Genomic DNA, 15,749 nt, shown 5'->3' on the forward strand with positions numbered 1-15,749 from the left:
GTCCAAATGTTCTCTCTGTCGCGTATAATGTACAAAATGATTTTGAGAGCTCTTGCAATACAGATGTGCCACACATGGCAGGTTCTGTGAGCTGCTTTTGAAACAGCTATGTTTTTGCTGCCTCCAACAGGGCTGAAACAAAAGTGTCTTGCAGATGTCTATTTTGAGCTAGTACTTTAGACAAAGAATATCAGAGCTGCTTTGTGTGCACTGAATTTCCTTTATTAATATTCCTTCTCTATAGGAAAGGGTGTGTGCTTCCTCACAAATTAAAAGTGCTCCCCAGTTGGCAGACTCCATAAACAAGGGTGTGGTCTTTTAAAAATATATATTTACAAAACTAGAATTAAAGCCTGTTATAGCTGATACAACAGTCGCTAGCAGCAGGGAGGGGGAAAATAGCAAAGAGAGAGGGAGGTAGAAAGGGAGAGTGATTAAGATAGAGAGAGCTTGGCATTGGGAAGAGGAAGGGGAGGGGTTGACATTGGGAAGAGGAAGGGGAGTTTGTAAGGGCAAAAGGTTGAATATGTGTGTTGTGTGGGGGTTCAGTGGCATGGTGACAAATGAGGGTGTGGGTGTGGAGAGATAGGTGTCAATAATCTGTGGTTTAGAATGTTCATTGAGTTTGGAATGTTCTCTCCCCATAACAGACACCCTGTGAGCAAGGTGGAGCTGAGAGAGCTCTGTGAGAACTGGAAATGGTCCACAGTTACCCATCAGGCCTCAGGTGTCTCAAAGCAGTTTACAATTGCCTTCCTGTCTTCTCCCCATAACAGACTCCATGTGAGGGACGGAGGGGTAGAAGGAGTGCTAGTTCATGGTCTGGTGTAGGTTTAGTGCCTCACTTTGAAGCTGGCAACCGTCTCTCTGTGCATAGCAGTCTTGACCCCAGTCAGGTTTATGCACACCTAGGTAGTGTGGGATTCCAGAAAATGAACCTACACCAATCTGGCAACCTTACCTTCTCTCTGCAATGTTTTCTTGACCTGAAATAGGTCAGAGGGGGTGCTAGGTGGCTGCAGGGGCATTACTCAGTTTTGAGGCCCCACTTCAAGGAATATGTTCAGACCAGGGACAGCCAATCTCCAGGTTGGCCCTGGAGATCTCCTGGAATTGCTGCTCATCTCCAGACTATAAAGATCAGCTCCCCAAGCAAAAATGGTTGCTTTGGAGGGGTGACTCTGTAGCATTTTATCCCACTGAGGTTTAGGGATGTCAGCCTCCACGTGGGGTCTGAGAATCCCCTGAAAGTACAGCTCATCTCCAGGCAGTTAGGCTGAAGGGAAAGCCCTCACATGTATCCCTTGAAAAGGAATGCACATGGCCCCAGAAACCCCTTGCTAGCACAGTCTGTTGCTTGGCTGGTGATGTCTGCCCTTCTGACATATGCTAGTCTGTCTGTTCGTGCCCCAAAATACAAACAGCTGCTGATAAGGGCTGGCTGAAGCCCAAAGCCCAGGAAGGACACACCCAAAGCAATCTCAGTCTGCAAGCCTCTAACATTAGCTCTAGATCACTGCTCATCTCTAGATGATAAGTGTAATGATCAGGTCTGCAGGCAAAAATGGCTTCTTTGGAGGCTGAACTCTGAGGCATTGTACCATTTTGAAGTCCCACCTCCAAACCTCTAGGAATATTTCCAACTCAAGGGTAGCCAACTTCCAGGAGACCTCATGGAATTACAGTTTATCTGCAGACTATAAAGATCAGCTCTGCAGGCAGAAAGAGCTGCTTTGGGGGTTGGACAGGGTGGTTGTGGAGAAGAAACATTTAAGGAGGTTGTTGTGGAGTTGAAACACTTGTGGCCTATTGCACAGGGCTGTTGTGCAGATGAAACAGGAGGTAAAAGAACCTCTGCAAGTTTCATTTGCACAACAACCCTGTGTAAAAAGGTAAAGGTAAAGGTATCCCCTGTGCAAGCACCAGGTCATGTCTGACCCTTGGGGTGACGTCCTCTAGCGTTTTCATGGCAGACTCAATATGGGGTGGTTTGCCAGTGCCTTCCCCAGTCATTACCGTTTACCCCCCAGCAAGCTGGGTACTCATTTTACTGACCTCGGAAGGATGGAAGGCTGAGTCAACCTTGAGCCGGCTGCTGGGATTGAATTCCCAGCTTCATGGGCAGAGCTTTCAGACTGCATGTCTGCTGCTTTACCACTCTGCACCACAAGAGGCTCAAGACAACCCTGCGTGGTAGGCCTCAAATCTACAGAGAGTTGCTTGGCTGCCTCTTCCCTCCAGCAGCGAGGCTGACCAGAACAGTATTTTAAGTGAGATGGGGATTTTCAGTGGCCTCCCTGTCAGCCAGCTGTTTGGCAGAAAGGGAAAGCTTCCCTCTTGAAAAAAAGGAAAGCACAAGTACATCCACAGATTCCTCTGTGTTGCTCTCTGAAGGAAAGGCCTCCCTCCCCTCAGTCAGAGGCTTCCTTCACAGCAGGCCTGAAGGGAGAGGGGAGGGAGCACACATACCAGCCACCTGCCAGCTCCGTAACTGGCATGAGGCAAAGTGAGCATAATTGTTGGACGTGACAGTTAGGGGCGGGAGACACAGCCTGATTGGGCGGGAGATGCAGCCTAAGTGGGCTGGCTGGGCTGTTGGGGGCACATGCCAGTGGGGCCTGGCCAATCCGTACGTGCACAGGGCCTGGATAGTCTCCGCCCAGGAGGGCTTTTCACAATTATATAGTAGAGCAAAGTGTTAAAGATTTATATCCCCCCTTTTCTGCCCTCATAAGGACCACTAAGGCAGCTAACAATTTAAAGTATGTATGATAAAATCACATTTTTAAACCATTATTGTTAGTAGCTAGGCTCCTCCTCTCCCTTGAAAGGCAGTTTATAGTCAACCACAACATAAGTATCCTTCCACTATACTTCAAGATATCACTTTGCAATATGTCGTCTGACAGAAAAGGAGTTTGGAATAGATAGCAACTACATCTATATGCTAAAGGTACATGGTCTGCTCTTAAGCATCTATCATGGACACACACTAGGCTTCCAGTCCTTTCCTGGACATTTTAGATTAGGTTAGTGAGATGGCTTGGGGCTGATTAACTGCTTCCTTTCTCTCCCCATCCCAAACTGGGAAGCATATCCTTGGGATAATAGGACCTCCACTAAGATGTTACTAATTTCATAAATCCTCAATCTACTTCCCTGTCACTCAGAAAATAAAGTTAGTGACCACTAGAAGCATGCTCCACCCTAGGTATTTTGCATGTTGTAATCTAGGGGACATCAAACCACATTTACATCTCTAATTCAAACCTGACAGAACAATCACAGGTATTGTTTTGATTCCTGGGAAACTTCCAAGGTTCCATCCTGTGCTTTGTCCCTGCTCCATACAGACCCATGGCCTGCTTCCCAGCTCCTTTGTTGAACACAGAAATCACATCAAGCGTGTTGTTCCAAATTCCCCATTCCAATATCTTATTTGGGTAACATTAAAATCAATCCTCCCCCAATACAGATAATTAAAACAAATTAAAAATAGAGTTGAAATACATACAAAGACATGACCTCACATGCTCCTGCCCATCTCTTCAGGTTTGCCGTTTCCTGACCCAGAAATGCCAAAATTTCCCTTGGAGCTCCCAATTTATACCGTCGACGTCAACACCACAAAACAGAATCCAGCCAAAATTTCCTCTTGGAGTGCAGAAGAAAGAAAAAGATCCCCCCCCCCCCATCATAACCATTTGTGCCAAGTCAAACTAATTGTATTCCTGTTTGTATTTTGGCTTCTGCAAGATCTTTTGTGGCCAATTTCTGGGCAATATAACATGTAGAAGCAACAACAGAACAAGTAGAAACAACAGTATTTTGTGCAAGTGGAACTGTGCTTAGTCTGTTTATATTTCTGCTTGTGCATTTTTCAATCCAAATCTGTTTCTCAAGTTTCTAGGGTGTATGGAATATTTTGCTTCTTTTTCTCATAGGCTGTCAACATATTGCCAGTGTTTCTCTTCCTTCAGACTATTTGCTTGCTGTTCTCCCCAGGAAGCAAGAAATGCACATGGATTGTACCTCATATATTATTTCATCCCCAACATAAAAAGAAGAGTTGTTTTTTATACTTCACTTTTCACTGATCAAAGGAGTCCCAAAGTAGCTTACAAGCACCTTCCCTTCCTCTCCTCGCAACAGACTCCCTGTGAAGTAGGTGAGCCTGAGAGAGCTCTGACAGGACTGCTTAGTCAGAACATCGCTATCAGGATTGTGAATAGCCCAAGGTCACCCAGCTATACTGCATGTGGCAGATTAGGGGATTAAACCTGGCTAGTCAGATTAGACGGTACCTCTCTTAACCACTTCACTACACTCGTATCTTTCAAAAAATATCCCCACTTTAATTTGAGTTGTGGCTTGCCATGATAAATCCCGGGATGTGTTTTCAACAGCTGTGTGTCCTCAAGAAAAGTACCTTCCTTAGCATTGGATAACAACAGTATGCCTCCTCCCCTCCACTGTGTAATTAGAATACAGTATGAATATGGCATGAATGTCACACAGGTGGTTAAGAGCTGCAGCGTCTAATCTGGCAAGCCGGGTTTGATTCTCCGCTCCCCCACATGCAGCCAACTGACCTTGGGCTAGCCACAACACTTGATAAAACTGTTCTGACTAAGCAGTAATGTCAGGCATCTCTCAGCCTCACCCACCTCACAAGGCATCTGTTGTGGGGAGAGGAGGGGAGATTCCTTGGGGTAGTGAAAAGTGGGGTATAAAAACAACTTTTCCTCCTTAGAAATTAAGCTCTGCACCACTTCGTTCAACTATGTGGGGGTTGGGATATTTTTGTACATTTCCAATTATTATTTGTTATTTGTTATACTAATAAGGACATTTGTTTATGTAGGACTCATTGCCACTGACGAAAGCCAGACTGAAAACGGAAAACAAATGAATCTAGAGACCATTTTGGCAGAGTCAAATTCTAAATAAATGAGATAAGAGACTTTTTATCTTCTTATACTTAATTAAGCCACTGGACAGATTCTGTCTCTCCTTTGTTACAATTTTGGAATCGTCCACTTTTTTCGTGCACCACTTCCTTCACCAGCATAACGTGCAGTTAGAAAACGGAGGCCATCCCCACCAAAAAAATCCATTCCCCACCCCCACTCACTGAAGCTGCTTTCAGTGCCAGGGCAACACCCAGAACACCTCTCCTTTTGCTTAATGAAAGAGTCTACTTTCTTTTCCGCAGCATCAGGAACCCCCCCCCCCCACACACACCCAATAAGGCATCCTTCTGAAGGGTAAGACAGGCTTGGTAGGAAACATCAATTACCTGAGGGAGGGATGCTGTTTTTTCACTCTAGCTGTTGGCTAGGGTCAGATGCAACTCTGCTGAAATGGAATCTAGACGGGTATACGTGCATCCCTTTTCCCTGAGACAGGTATGGTGGGAAGTCCTAATTGGAAGCTTAATTTCTTTAAGCAGCAACGGAAACACCTGGCCTATTTCACATTCTTGTTTACATAGAGTGTGCCTGTAAGTTTGCATGTAGAAAATGTATCATGTATAAAGGTTCTGTACTATCTATCCTGCTCTCTTTCTTTGTCCTAAGAACAAAATCCTAAGAAGGATTAGGTTTCCATGACGGAAGTAGAAAAAAATCATTAATGAGGTGATTCATGTCTCTCTAACTCTCTCTGCATTTTGACTTAAGGACAGGATGAAATAATCAAGTGCATCTGTCCCATTTCCAGTATCTGTGGTGAACTGGTCATAAATAGTAATCAATAATGATCTTATTGCCCTCATTTTGGATTCGAACAGTTTTAAGGCAGGAAGGAATGCATGTGATCTCTTCAGTTCTCTCCCCCCCCCCCAAAAAAAAAACACACACACACACAGTTAAAATAGGTCCTTTTCCCCTTCAGTGCTATTAAAATGATTTTTGGAAGACAAAGCTCAATGGACAATTACAACTAAATGCTACCCATCACTTATCAGAGGCCATTACATCCTGATCTGTGAATGTATTGAAAACATGTCAAGTAATATATAGGGCTAGACATCATTCCTAGATTTTCTGACACTTGTTCAAAGCTCATAAGGTTCTGCCAACGCACATTTTGGGTGGTTATGTGCAGTTTGTATTCCCCATTAACTGCAGTGGAGAGAACATGTAACACATGGTGAGGTAGAGTGCTTGTGAGTTGCTCCTTCAAAGTCTCCACTGGAAACATTTATGCTTAACCAAACTATACTGGTGCTATGAATCATGGCATGGCCTTGCATGGGTATACATACCGCCTCAATAAGGACACATGTTTTTTGGCATGAATTTTGCCACAGCCTTTTTTAACATGACGTGGCATGCCCAGGAGGCGAATCAAGCCCTCCTGTGGTCACTCGACCATAGGGCAGCCTCATGTCAGCATGTCCTCAACAGGTCCTCCCGAGCTATCCAGTCTAGTATCCAATGTGGAAATAACCTGTCCAGAACTTGTATACTTCTGTGTGCTTGGTCTTCTGGATTGTGACCTGCCTTGTGACCTGCCCTTCTGGTTTGATCCTTGGACTTTTGAATAGCTGAATTTTGACTCTGGACTGAGTTTCGACTATGTTTATTCCCTCTTGCCCCTGGTATCTGCCTAAACCCAGACACTAAGTAAGACATTTGTTTCTCATCTGGATTTAGCCTGGGCATGGCCAGAGGGGTAAGCCTGTGATGCAGGTCAAAAATCAAGAGCTGTGCTGCTCTTGGCCTTTGACTTTTAGCCACAGTTAATCTTGCATGAGCCAGCCCAAAGGAACCAGAACTAGTTCAGGATGTGGGTTAGTATATTCGTGGTGGGTGGTTTAGTCTGTTTATCTAAATTGTATTTCAACTAAGCTGCTTTGGGCCCTCTTTGGGAAGATGCCTAAATAAACAGCAAATGCCATTAAAAATCATGGTTTTAAATTCTTAAATCTGTGACTGCCTCTTTCTGCCTTTTCCATCCAGTCCTATCTGACTCTTAGCTGACTAACTGCTTTCTACTGTTTCACCTCTGTTTTAGCAGAGTTTCCTGTAGTTAGGACTTAGCAGCCAGAGTGATATCTTACATACAACTTATTCTCAAGACATTTTCATTTCCTCCACCTCTTCTCCGGATGATGGATAGGCCATAAAATAGACGGTGTGGAAGATGGATATGCTGGGGAAGCTCCTGCCATGTGTCACAAAACGCTGATGACTTCCCTGAGATCCTCCCTGCATTAACCAGCATTCTTCTGTGGCTTTGCAGAAGTGATCGTGACAAATCAGAAGTGCCACTTACACTGAGCTGCTGCCTTTGTTGCCTTTTGACTTTGTTTGGTCTTATTAGAATATGCCGGTACCCACGCAGGTGTCAGGCAATAGTAATGGCAAGCAGCCGCACCAGTCCAAGTGAAAGTGACAATTAGAGCAGTTCAAGGAAGAGCCCATGAGACTTGCTCAGCCACAACTGAGGCTGGCAGCCCCACAACCGAGCCAGCATCTGCTGCTGCTGCTGCTGCTGCTGCTGCTGCTGCTGCTGCTGCTGCTGCTGCTGCTGCTGCTGCTGCTGCTGCCGCCGCCCCAAGATCCACAACTCAGCCTGGTAATTGGCGTCTGCTGTTGCTGTCCACAGACCCAAAGCAGTTGCTTGTGTCTGGTGCTGGAGTGGCTGCTGATGTCCACTGTGCTTGGGCCTGAAGCAGTTACTAGCATCTACCGCTGCAGCAACTAGGTCCTCAGTGGCTGCTGGTATTCTCTACTGTGGCTAGGCCTCTTGTAGCTGCCAGTGTCCTCTACTGCTGGACCCACAGTGACTGCCAATGTTCAGCACTTTCAGGCCTGGAATAGCAGCCAGCGTCCTCCTCTGCCACAGTGGCTGGCTAGAGAATTCCCCAAAGCTTGTTGTCAGCGCATGTGCGCACAACACAGTTGCATTTTGTGTAATTTCCCATATTTTTGTAATTTAAGATTTTTCTTGGGATTGCCACAAATTTGCTGAAAAATCTCTTTAGCCTCTACATGGACCTGATCCACAGATTTAGCTATCTGCAGATAAGGATCATGGTTGGCCATTAGAATATAAGATTAGAATGAGAGAGGCGGAGGGGAAATGGTGGGCATACTGGTGATTGCATCAATAATTACTGGACAGAATTATTGCATATTACAGCATTGAGCCCAGAAGAAAATTGAAAGAACATTTCCCGAAGACAAGAGTTAATCATTTCAGCTAAAACTTTCTATGTAGTGAGGAACAGACCTCATCAAGTGGTTTTCTAACTCTTATTGTCTCTACATATTTAGTTTATCATACTCAACATGCCCAAATGTAGCTGGGAAGTTTCTAAGGAACCAGAGTAAGAGGCTGGGATTTGGGCTCCACCAGCTGATATAAACTGTAGATAGACAGTTCACAAAGAATTGAGCTGCCTCAGAATGTGGGTGACATATGCTAACTGTAAAGGCAGATGACTGATTTCTTTGAAAATATGAGATGCCTGGCACTTCTACTAGTGTCTGGAATATAAATAGTTTCTCATTTAATTAATTTCCTTTGCTTCTTTTGTTAAGTGTGTCACACCTGATCATTGCCACCTCCACCCCCCTCCCCAATTTTTGGGAGAGATCCATATTTTTATGTTCAAAGCCACACACAGCTGGGTCTAGAACATAGAATCACAGAACCATAGAGTTGGAAGGGGCCATACAGACCATCTAGTCCAACCCCCTGGTCAACACAGGATCAGCCCAAAGCATCCTAAAACATCCAAGAAAAGTGTGTATCCAACCTTTGCTTGAAGACTGCCAGTGAGGGGGAGCTCACCACCACCTTAGGCAACCTATTCCACTGCTGAACTACTCTGACTGTGAAATTTTCCCCCTGATATCTAGCCTATATTGTTGTAGTTTAGACCCATTACTGTGCATCCTTTCCTCTGCAGCCAACGGGAACAGTATCCTGCCCTCCTCCAAGTGACAACCTTTCAAATACTTAAAGAGGGCTATCATGTCCCCTCTCAGCCCCCTTTTCTCCAGGCTGAACATTCCCAAGTCCCTCAACCTATCTTCATAAGGATTGGTCCCTTGGCCCCAGATCATCCTCGTTGCCCTCCTCTGTACCCTTTCAATTTGATCTACATCCTTCTTGAAGTGAGGCCTCCAGAACTGTACACAGTACTCCAGGTGCAGTCTGACCAGTGCCATATACGGGACTATGACATCTTGTGATTTTGATGTGATGCCCCTGTTGATACAGCCCAAAATGGCATTCGCCTTTTTTACCGCTGCATCACACTGCCTGCTCATGTTTAGTTTACAATCCACAAGTACCCCAAGGTCTCGTTCACACACAGTGTTACCTAGAAGCGTATCCCCCACCCGGTAGGCATGCTTTTCATTTTTCTGACCCAGATGCAGAACTTTACACTTATCTTTATTAAATTGCATCTTGTTCTCATTTGCCCATTTTTCCATTGTATTCAGATCTCGTTGAATATCTTCTGGAGTATTTGCCAGTCCTCCCAATTTGGTGTCATCTGCAAACTTGATGAGTAGTCCCTCCACCCCCTCATCTAGATCATTAATAAATATGTTAAAAAGTACCAGACCGAGCACCGAGCCCTGAGGTACCCCGATACTCACCTCCCTCCAGTCTGATGAAACACCATTGACAACAACTGTGCAGTTCTCTAACCAATTCCCTATCCACCTAACTATCTGAAAATCCAGATTGCAGTCCTTCAATTTATCCATCAGAACATCATGGAGAACCTTATCAAAAGCTTTACTAAAATCCAAGTAAACGACATCAACCAAATTTCCAGGATCCAGCAAACTTGTTACTTGGTCAAAAAAGGAAACCAGGTTGGTCTGGCAAGACCTGTTGGAGACAAATCCATGCTGACTTCCTTGGATCACCAAATTGTCGTCCAGATGTTTGCAGATTGCTTCCTTTAATATCTGCTCCATCATCTTCTACACAACAGAGGTCAGACTTGCTGGTCTGTAGTTTCCCAGGTCATCCTTTCTCCCTTTTTTGAAGATCGGAATAACGTTTGCTCTCTTCCAGTTCTCCGGGACACCTCCAGTCCTTAAAGAGGTCCCGAAGATGATGGACAAGCGTTCTGCAAGTTCTCTGGAAAGTTCTTTGAGCACTCTCGGGTGCATTTCATCCCGCCCAGGGGATCTGAACTCATCCAGTGCAGCTCTCGACAACCTCTCGACAACCTCTCTGTCCATGTCAACCTGACACCCAGACACTATCAATTGGCTACTGCCATCACTAGATGTGCCTAAACCCTTTGACCTGTGGGAAAAAACAGATGTAAAATAGGCGCTAAGCCTTTCTTCTTTATCTGCATCCTCAGAGTTTGTCCATCTGCACCCAACAGTGGGCCTATTGCCTCCTTTACTTTACGTTTGCTCCTCACATAACTGAAAAATCTTTTCTTGTTACAACAGGCTTCCCTGGCCAATCTTAGCTCACTCTCAGCTTTGGCCTTTCTGATGATTGATCTACAGTGCCTAGTAACCTGTAGGTACTCTTCTTTAGAGCTCTGTCCTTCCCTCCATTTCCTGAACATTTTCCTTTTCCTTCTTAGTTCCTCTTGAATTTCTCTGTTCATCCAAATAGGCTTCTTAGAGCTCCTGCAGTGTTTTCTTCTTTCTCGGATAGTCATTTATTGAGCATGCAATAGCTCTTGTTTGAGTAGCGCCCACCCTTCACATGCTCCCTTCCCTTCCAGCATTTTCGTCCATGGTATGACACTCATCATGTCTCTGAATCCAACGTCCGCATCTGGCTACAAGCTTCCTTGGCTCCCCATCTCAAATGAATTCTATGAGGACATGGTCACTTCTCCCTAGGGTCCCCACCTCCTTCACCCCATCCACCAACTCTTGCCTGTTGGTCAGTATTAAGTCCAGTATGGGAAATTGAAATCACCCATGATTACAAGGTCCTGCCGCTTGGATATTTTCCCAAGCTGCTCATAAAGTGCAGCATCCACATCCTCTTGTTGGTCAGGTGGTCGGTAGCAGACACCAACCACCACACTGTTTGTTTTTCCCTCACTTATTTTCACCTAGATGCTTTCCACTGGAGATATACTCTCCTTCACTAGAACTTTGAAAAGTGCAGTCCATCAGGTGCTAGTAGGCCTTCTTCAAGAAAGCCTATTCCATGGTCCCAGAAACCAAATCCCTCCTGCCGGCACCAACTACGCAGCCACTGATTCACCTCCATTATCTTCCTCTCCCAACACATTCCTCTTCCCTTGACAGGCAAGATTGAAGAGAATATCATTCGTGCCCCCATTTGCTTGAGCTTCCTCCCTAGATCTTGATAGTCTGTTTTAATAGGAGCGATGGTATTCATGGACATGTCATTCGTTCCCACGTGGACCATCACAAATGGGTAGCGATCCGTAGATTTGAGGAGTTTGGGCAGCCGTTCTGAAATGTCTTTAATTTTCACCCCTGGCAAGCAACATACTTCTCGGGTTAGGGTGACGGGCCCAGCCACATGATGATCCATTTCTCTTATTAGGGAGTCTCCAATTACCAGTACTCTCCTTTTTTCTTTTCCTCAACACCATTTCCTTCTGTCCCTATGGCCTCTTCACTTTGTTTTGGGACCTCTTCCCTCGTTGACACTTGCACCTCTTTTGCAAGGGCCTGAAATCTATTCTGGAGCTCCAAAGGCCCCAAGAACTGTCTTGCTCTACACCTTTGAGTCTTTTTCCGAACTGTCTGCAAAGGCTCCTTAATAAGGTCAATCCCCATATCCTCTTCAGGACTGGTTGTATTCTCTTTATTCAGAGTTGCACAGCTCCTGTCTATGAACTCCTCCCCTTTCTTAATTTCTGTCAGAGTAATAATCCTCTCTTCTAAACCCCTAATCCTTTCCTCCAAAAGTCTTACCAGTTTACTCTTGGGGCAGATGTAGTCCATCTTGTCTTCAGGAAGGAAGGCAGTCATGTCACACTTATTCAGATGGTGGGATGAGTGTCCTGAAGGTCCATCATAACTTCTAGGCAGTGCAACTACTAGGAAAATATAATCTACAGATTCTAATTGCTAGGCTAAGAACCCCAGGCTAAGGGCCTTCAGCTCGCGCCAAAGGCTCGCGCCTCTGGCGAGGAGGAGCCCTTTTTAATCCTCCCAGCAATCACCTCACTCAGCACTGTAGTCTTCAGATAGCGGTACCTGCAGATGAGATCATATTTAGAATTAGATATACAGATCCAGTATCCAGGCCCAAGTCACAGAGTTACTTCAAGAACACTCTTTATCTTCTCTTCTGCCACATATTGGTGTTCATTATGAGGCAGAGAAAGTTTAATAGATTTGAAGACCCAAAAGTTGATATTTGAGTCATCTTTCAGAATCTGCCTATCAATTTTATACTATTTTGTCATCTACAAAGGAATTTTTGAAGGTGTAGTTTGGTGTGTGGTACTGTGGGTACTCTGAAAAGTAGGAATGATTGTTCCACTATTTTCAGTGAGTATTAAATATCTGTTCTTCATGTCCTAAAGCACCGTGTTTACCTGAGTGGATTCAGTTTTATCAAATTCCTTAGAAGATACATGGAGTTGATGGTTAATTGTATCACTGAGTACTAGGAGAATGTCTGAAACGGACAGTTTATGTATGTATGGATATGGGATTGGATCCAACCAGCATTTGTACTGATGAAAAAGGACAGTGGAGTCTCCACTGACTACTTAAAATGGTATGATGGGCATGCACAAAAACAGTGAGAAATGGGGGCCACATTAAGGAGGGGAATTGGGTGAGTTTGAATGAAAAAGCTCACTGAACCTATCCATTGCTAGTAAGCTTGAATAGAATGTAGCCAGTACTATAGACTATCTCCATTTTTGCTCTAGGCCTTTATGAGCTTTTTAATGTTAAACCCCCCAAGTACCAAGGTGCTAGCCTTTCCATGATGTCCCTTAGCATTTGCAGTGGTTACCTGGACAACATTTCTATTGTCGCACTTGTTTTTTCACCATTTTTTCAGATTTATTTTTTGTTTCCATTTTCTGCCAAGATAAAAAGTAGTCACCAATCTCAGGGTTTTTCCCCTCCTCCATTCCTTGAAGCCCTATTCAAGGGATTCAACCTCCATCCCTTTCCTTCCTTTTCAGAGTTAGCTCTTAGTCACTGTGTAAATATGGCATGATTGACAAATGTTAAAACCCATCCAGAAACTGCAAAGGAATAAGAATTTGTCTCAGAAGGAGAAAATGCATATGTACAACATAGAAAGGTCATGAGATACACTTCAAGATGAGAAGAAATGTACTCAGCTTGCACCTTTTTAAAGAAGTGATTTAGAAAGTTTAGAGAGAGAAAATAATGTATAACACATTTAAGTTTTTTGTTAAAGGGGAAGAGTCAAAGCGTATAAAAATGGGAGTTAATAGCTAGGGAGCTAGGTGTAATCTGCTTGCCATTATTAGTGGAGCTGAGCTATTTGAAAATAGTTTCTGAAACTTCACAGTGCACACAGGCAAACCAAGGCCCTAGGAGATGAGTGAATCCATTAATCGCTGCAAAGCAGCTGCCAGCTCTCAGGCTCTAACTGGGCACCTGCTAATATTTAAGCCAGGGTGAGGATTGGTTTTTTTCTTGCATTAGTGAGAGAAAATTTTGTTTCTCTCCCATTGAGGCTGTGAATGTTTTATAAACATGCACTTGCTCCATTCCACAAGAACCTGAAGCTAATTGATGTACCATATTAGTTGAGTTGGTATTATTTGTACATTTACGTGGTGGTAGCTTAATAATACCGAATTATGGATTTAGTCGTTCTAACATGGTAAGTTCTAAACAAGACTTTTAATGGACCTTGCAGAAACCTAAATTCATTAGCTTCACATGGACCCTTGTGGCTGCCTGAGTAGTAAACCATATTGAAATGCTTGCAATCTTGCTTTTTCAAATAGTATTTGTTTAGAGACAATAACTTGCCTTGTGGTATTTTCACTTTTTGTCATAATGAATCCTGTAATTTAATTCCTCTTTATCCTGTGTCTCTTTGGCATCTAGGGCCAACAGCTTTCCCCTGCCTTCACCAAGTCCTTCCCGAAGGGACAGACAATACAATGATGAAGATCTGCCACCAGCCAATGGACCCTGTTGATTCAACAAGGTATGTTTAGCTACCCTGGTGAATCACAGGTAATTTTCTTCAGCAACCAGAATTCTGACTTAAGACACATGTGCACAACAAGTGGTATGTTATGGAACCAACATGTATTATCATTTTTAAATAGGATGAAATTACAAGCTTAGATCTTATTCAGCCTAGAAATTCCCTTGTGGCCTTGAACAACTAATTGCCTTTCAGCGTAACCAGCTAACAGAGTTGTTGCAATAACATGAGACGGGGACATCTTGAACTTTTTTCAGAAAAGAAATCTACCTTTCCTGACCCAAATCAAATAATTAATTTGATACCTTTAATCAGTGGTCCCCAACCTGCGGGCCGTGGCCCGGTGCCAGGCTGCGAAGGCCATGGTGCCGGGCCGCGGCTCCCTCTCCCCGCCCCCCCGCAGTAATAAACTTCCCAGGCCGCAAGCTTGCGGCCCGGGAAGCTTCTTACTGCAGGAGGGCGGGGAGAGGGAATCAGGGCTGGGCCGCGCATCACGCATGCGCAGCCCGTGCGGGCGCGGCCCACGGGGTGCGGCCCAATGCGCGGGCGTGGCCCGTGCGGGCGCGGCCCGATGCCCTGCCGGTCCCCAGCCTCAGAAAGGTTGGGGACCACTACCTTTAATGATTTTCCTTTCTGTTTCTTCATATTTTTATATTCTGTTTCTTCATATTTTCATATTTTGTAAGCCACTTTCGATCCCCATTGGAGAGAAAAGGAATATAAAAATACTGAAATTGATAAGAACATCCAAATTCTCTCAAAAAAAGAAGCACTCCGGCAATGAATGAACAGAAGTGGAAAACTGCATAAGGTGCATTTCCGTGAGCTGATACTGGTGTCAAAGCTTCCAATATAATATGGTCAGGAAGTATCTGTGGATACAACCTGAATGTTCTGTATTTTATCATTTTTAAGCCATAACAAAGAAATGTGGTACATTGTGCTGGTAGAATATGAGCACATCTCAGTGGCTACTTAAAAACTAAGCTATCCAAGCTTTTTAGGTCACTTCTCTCTCTCGAAATGTCTAGCCAGTTGAAACTAGGCCAGCGATAGTTAGGTATAAGTAACTTTTGAGATGAAAATAAGCCTTTTGAACTGGCCTAGCACAGTGGTCCCCAACCCCCGGTCCGTAGACCCGTACCGGACCGTTGATCAGTCGGTACCGGGCCATGGCTCCTCCTCGTCCTCCTCCCCGGCTGCTGCCTCGGGGGCTGCCCTGCCACTCTGCCACCCGCTCACCTTTAGTGCTCGCCAGCAGCCGCCATGGCTGGGGCTCCCCTTGGCATGGCACTGCGCAGCAGCTGCCGGCAGTGCCTCCCAGCGGGCAGTGGAAAGTCAGGGGCGCTGGTGGGAAAGCAAGCGGAGCAGGAGCTCAGGTGGCGGCGATGTCCCTCGGAAAAGACTACCCCCTCCCCCGGCCTCAGTAAAATTGTCAAGCGTTGACCAGTCCCCGGAGATAAAACGTTTGGGGACCACTGCCCTAGCAGACCATAGAAGTACCAGACTTCTATCCTTGTGTGAATTAAATGTATTGGGCATGTTAACCAGTGACAACAAACAAACCAGAACAACATATTTTTAAAACATTGGCAGTTTTCCAT

At 44.8% G+C, this 15,749-nt stretch overlaps 1 protein-coding gene across 2 annotated transcripts in view; it reads left to right on the forward strand.

Annotated features, from left to right (window-relative positions):
* TRIM44 (tripartite motif containing 44) overlaps positions 1–15,749 on the forward strand; it is a 111,114-nt gene that overhangs the window by 87,644 nt on the left and 7,721 nt on the right. For both annotated transcript variants that reach the window (XR_013228369.1, XM_077322177.1), the window contains one exon: positions 14,040–14,142. Coding sequence is in view for 1 of the 2 variants with exons in the window: in XM_077322177.1 (XP_077178292.1) it covers positions 14,040–14,133 (94 nt within the window). In the remaining variant the exon portion in view is untranslated. The remainder of the gene's footprint in view (positions 1–14,039; positions 14,143–15,749) is intronic.

This window comes from Paroedura picta, chromosome 2 (assembly GCF_049243985.1).
Source record: "Paroedura picta isolate Pp20150507F chromosome 2, Ppicta_v3.0, whole genome shotgun sequence".
Lineage (NCBI taxonomy): Eukaryota > Metazoa > Chordata > Lepidosauria > Squamata > Gekkonidae > Paroedura > Paroedura picta.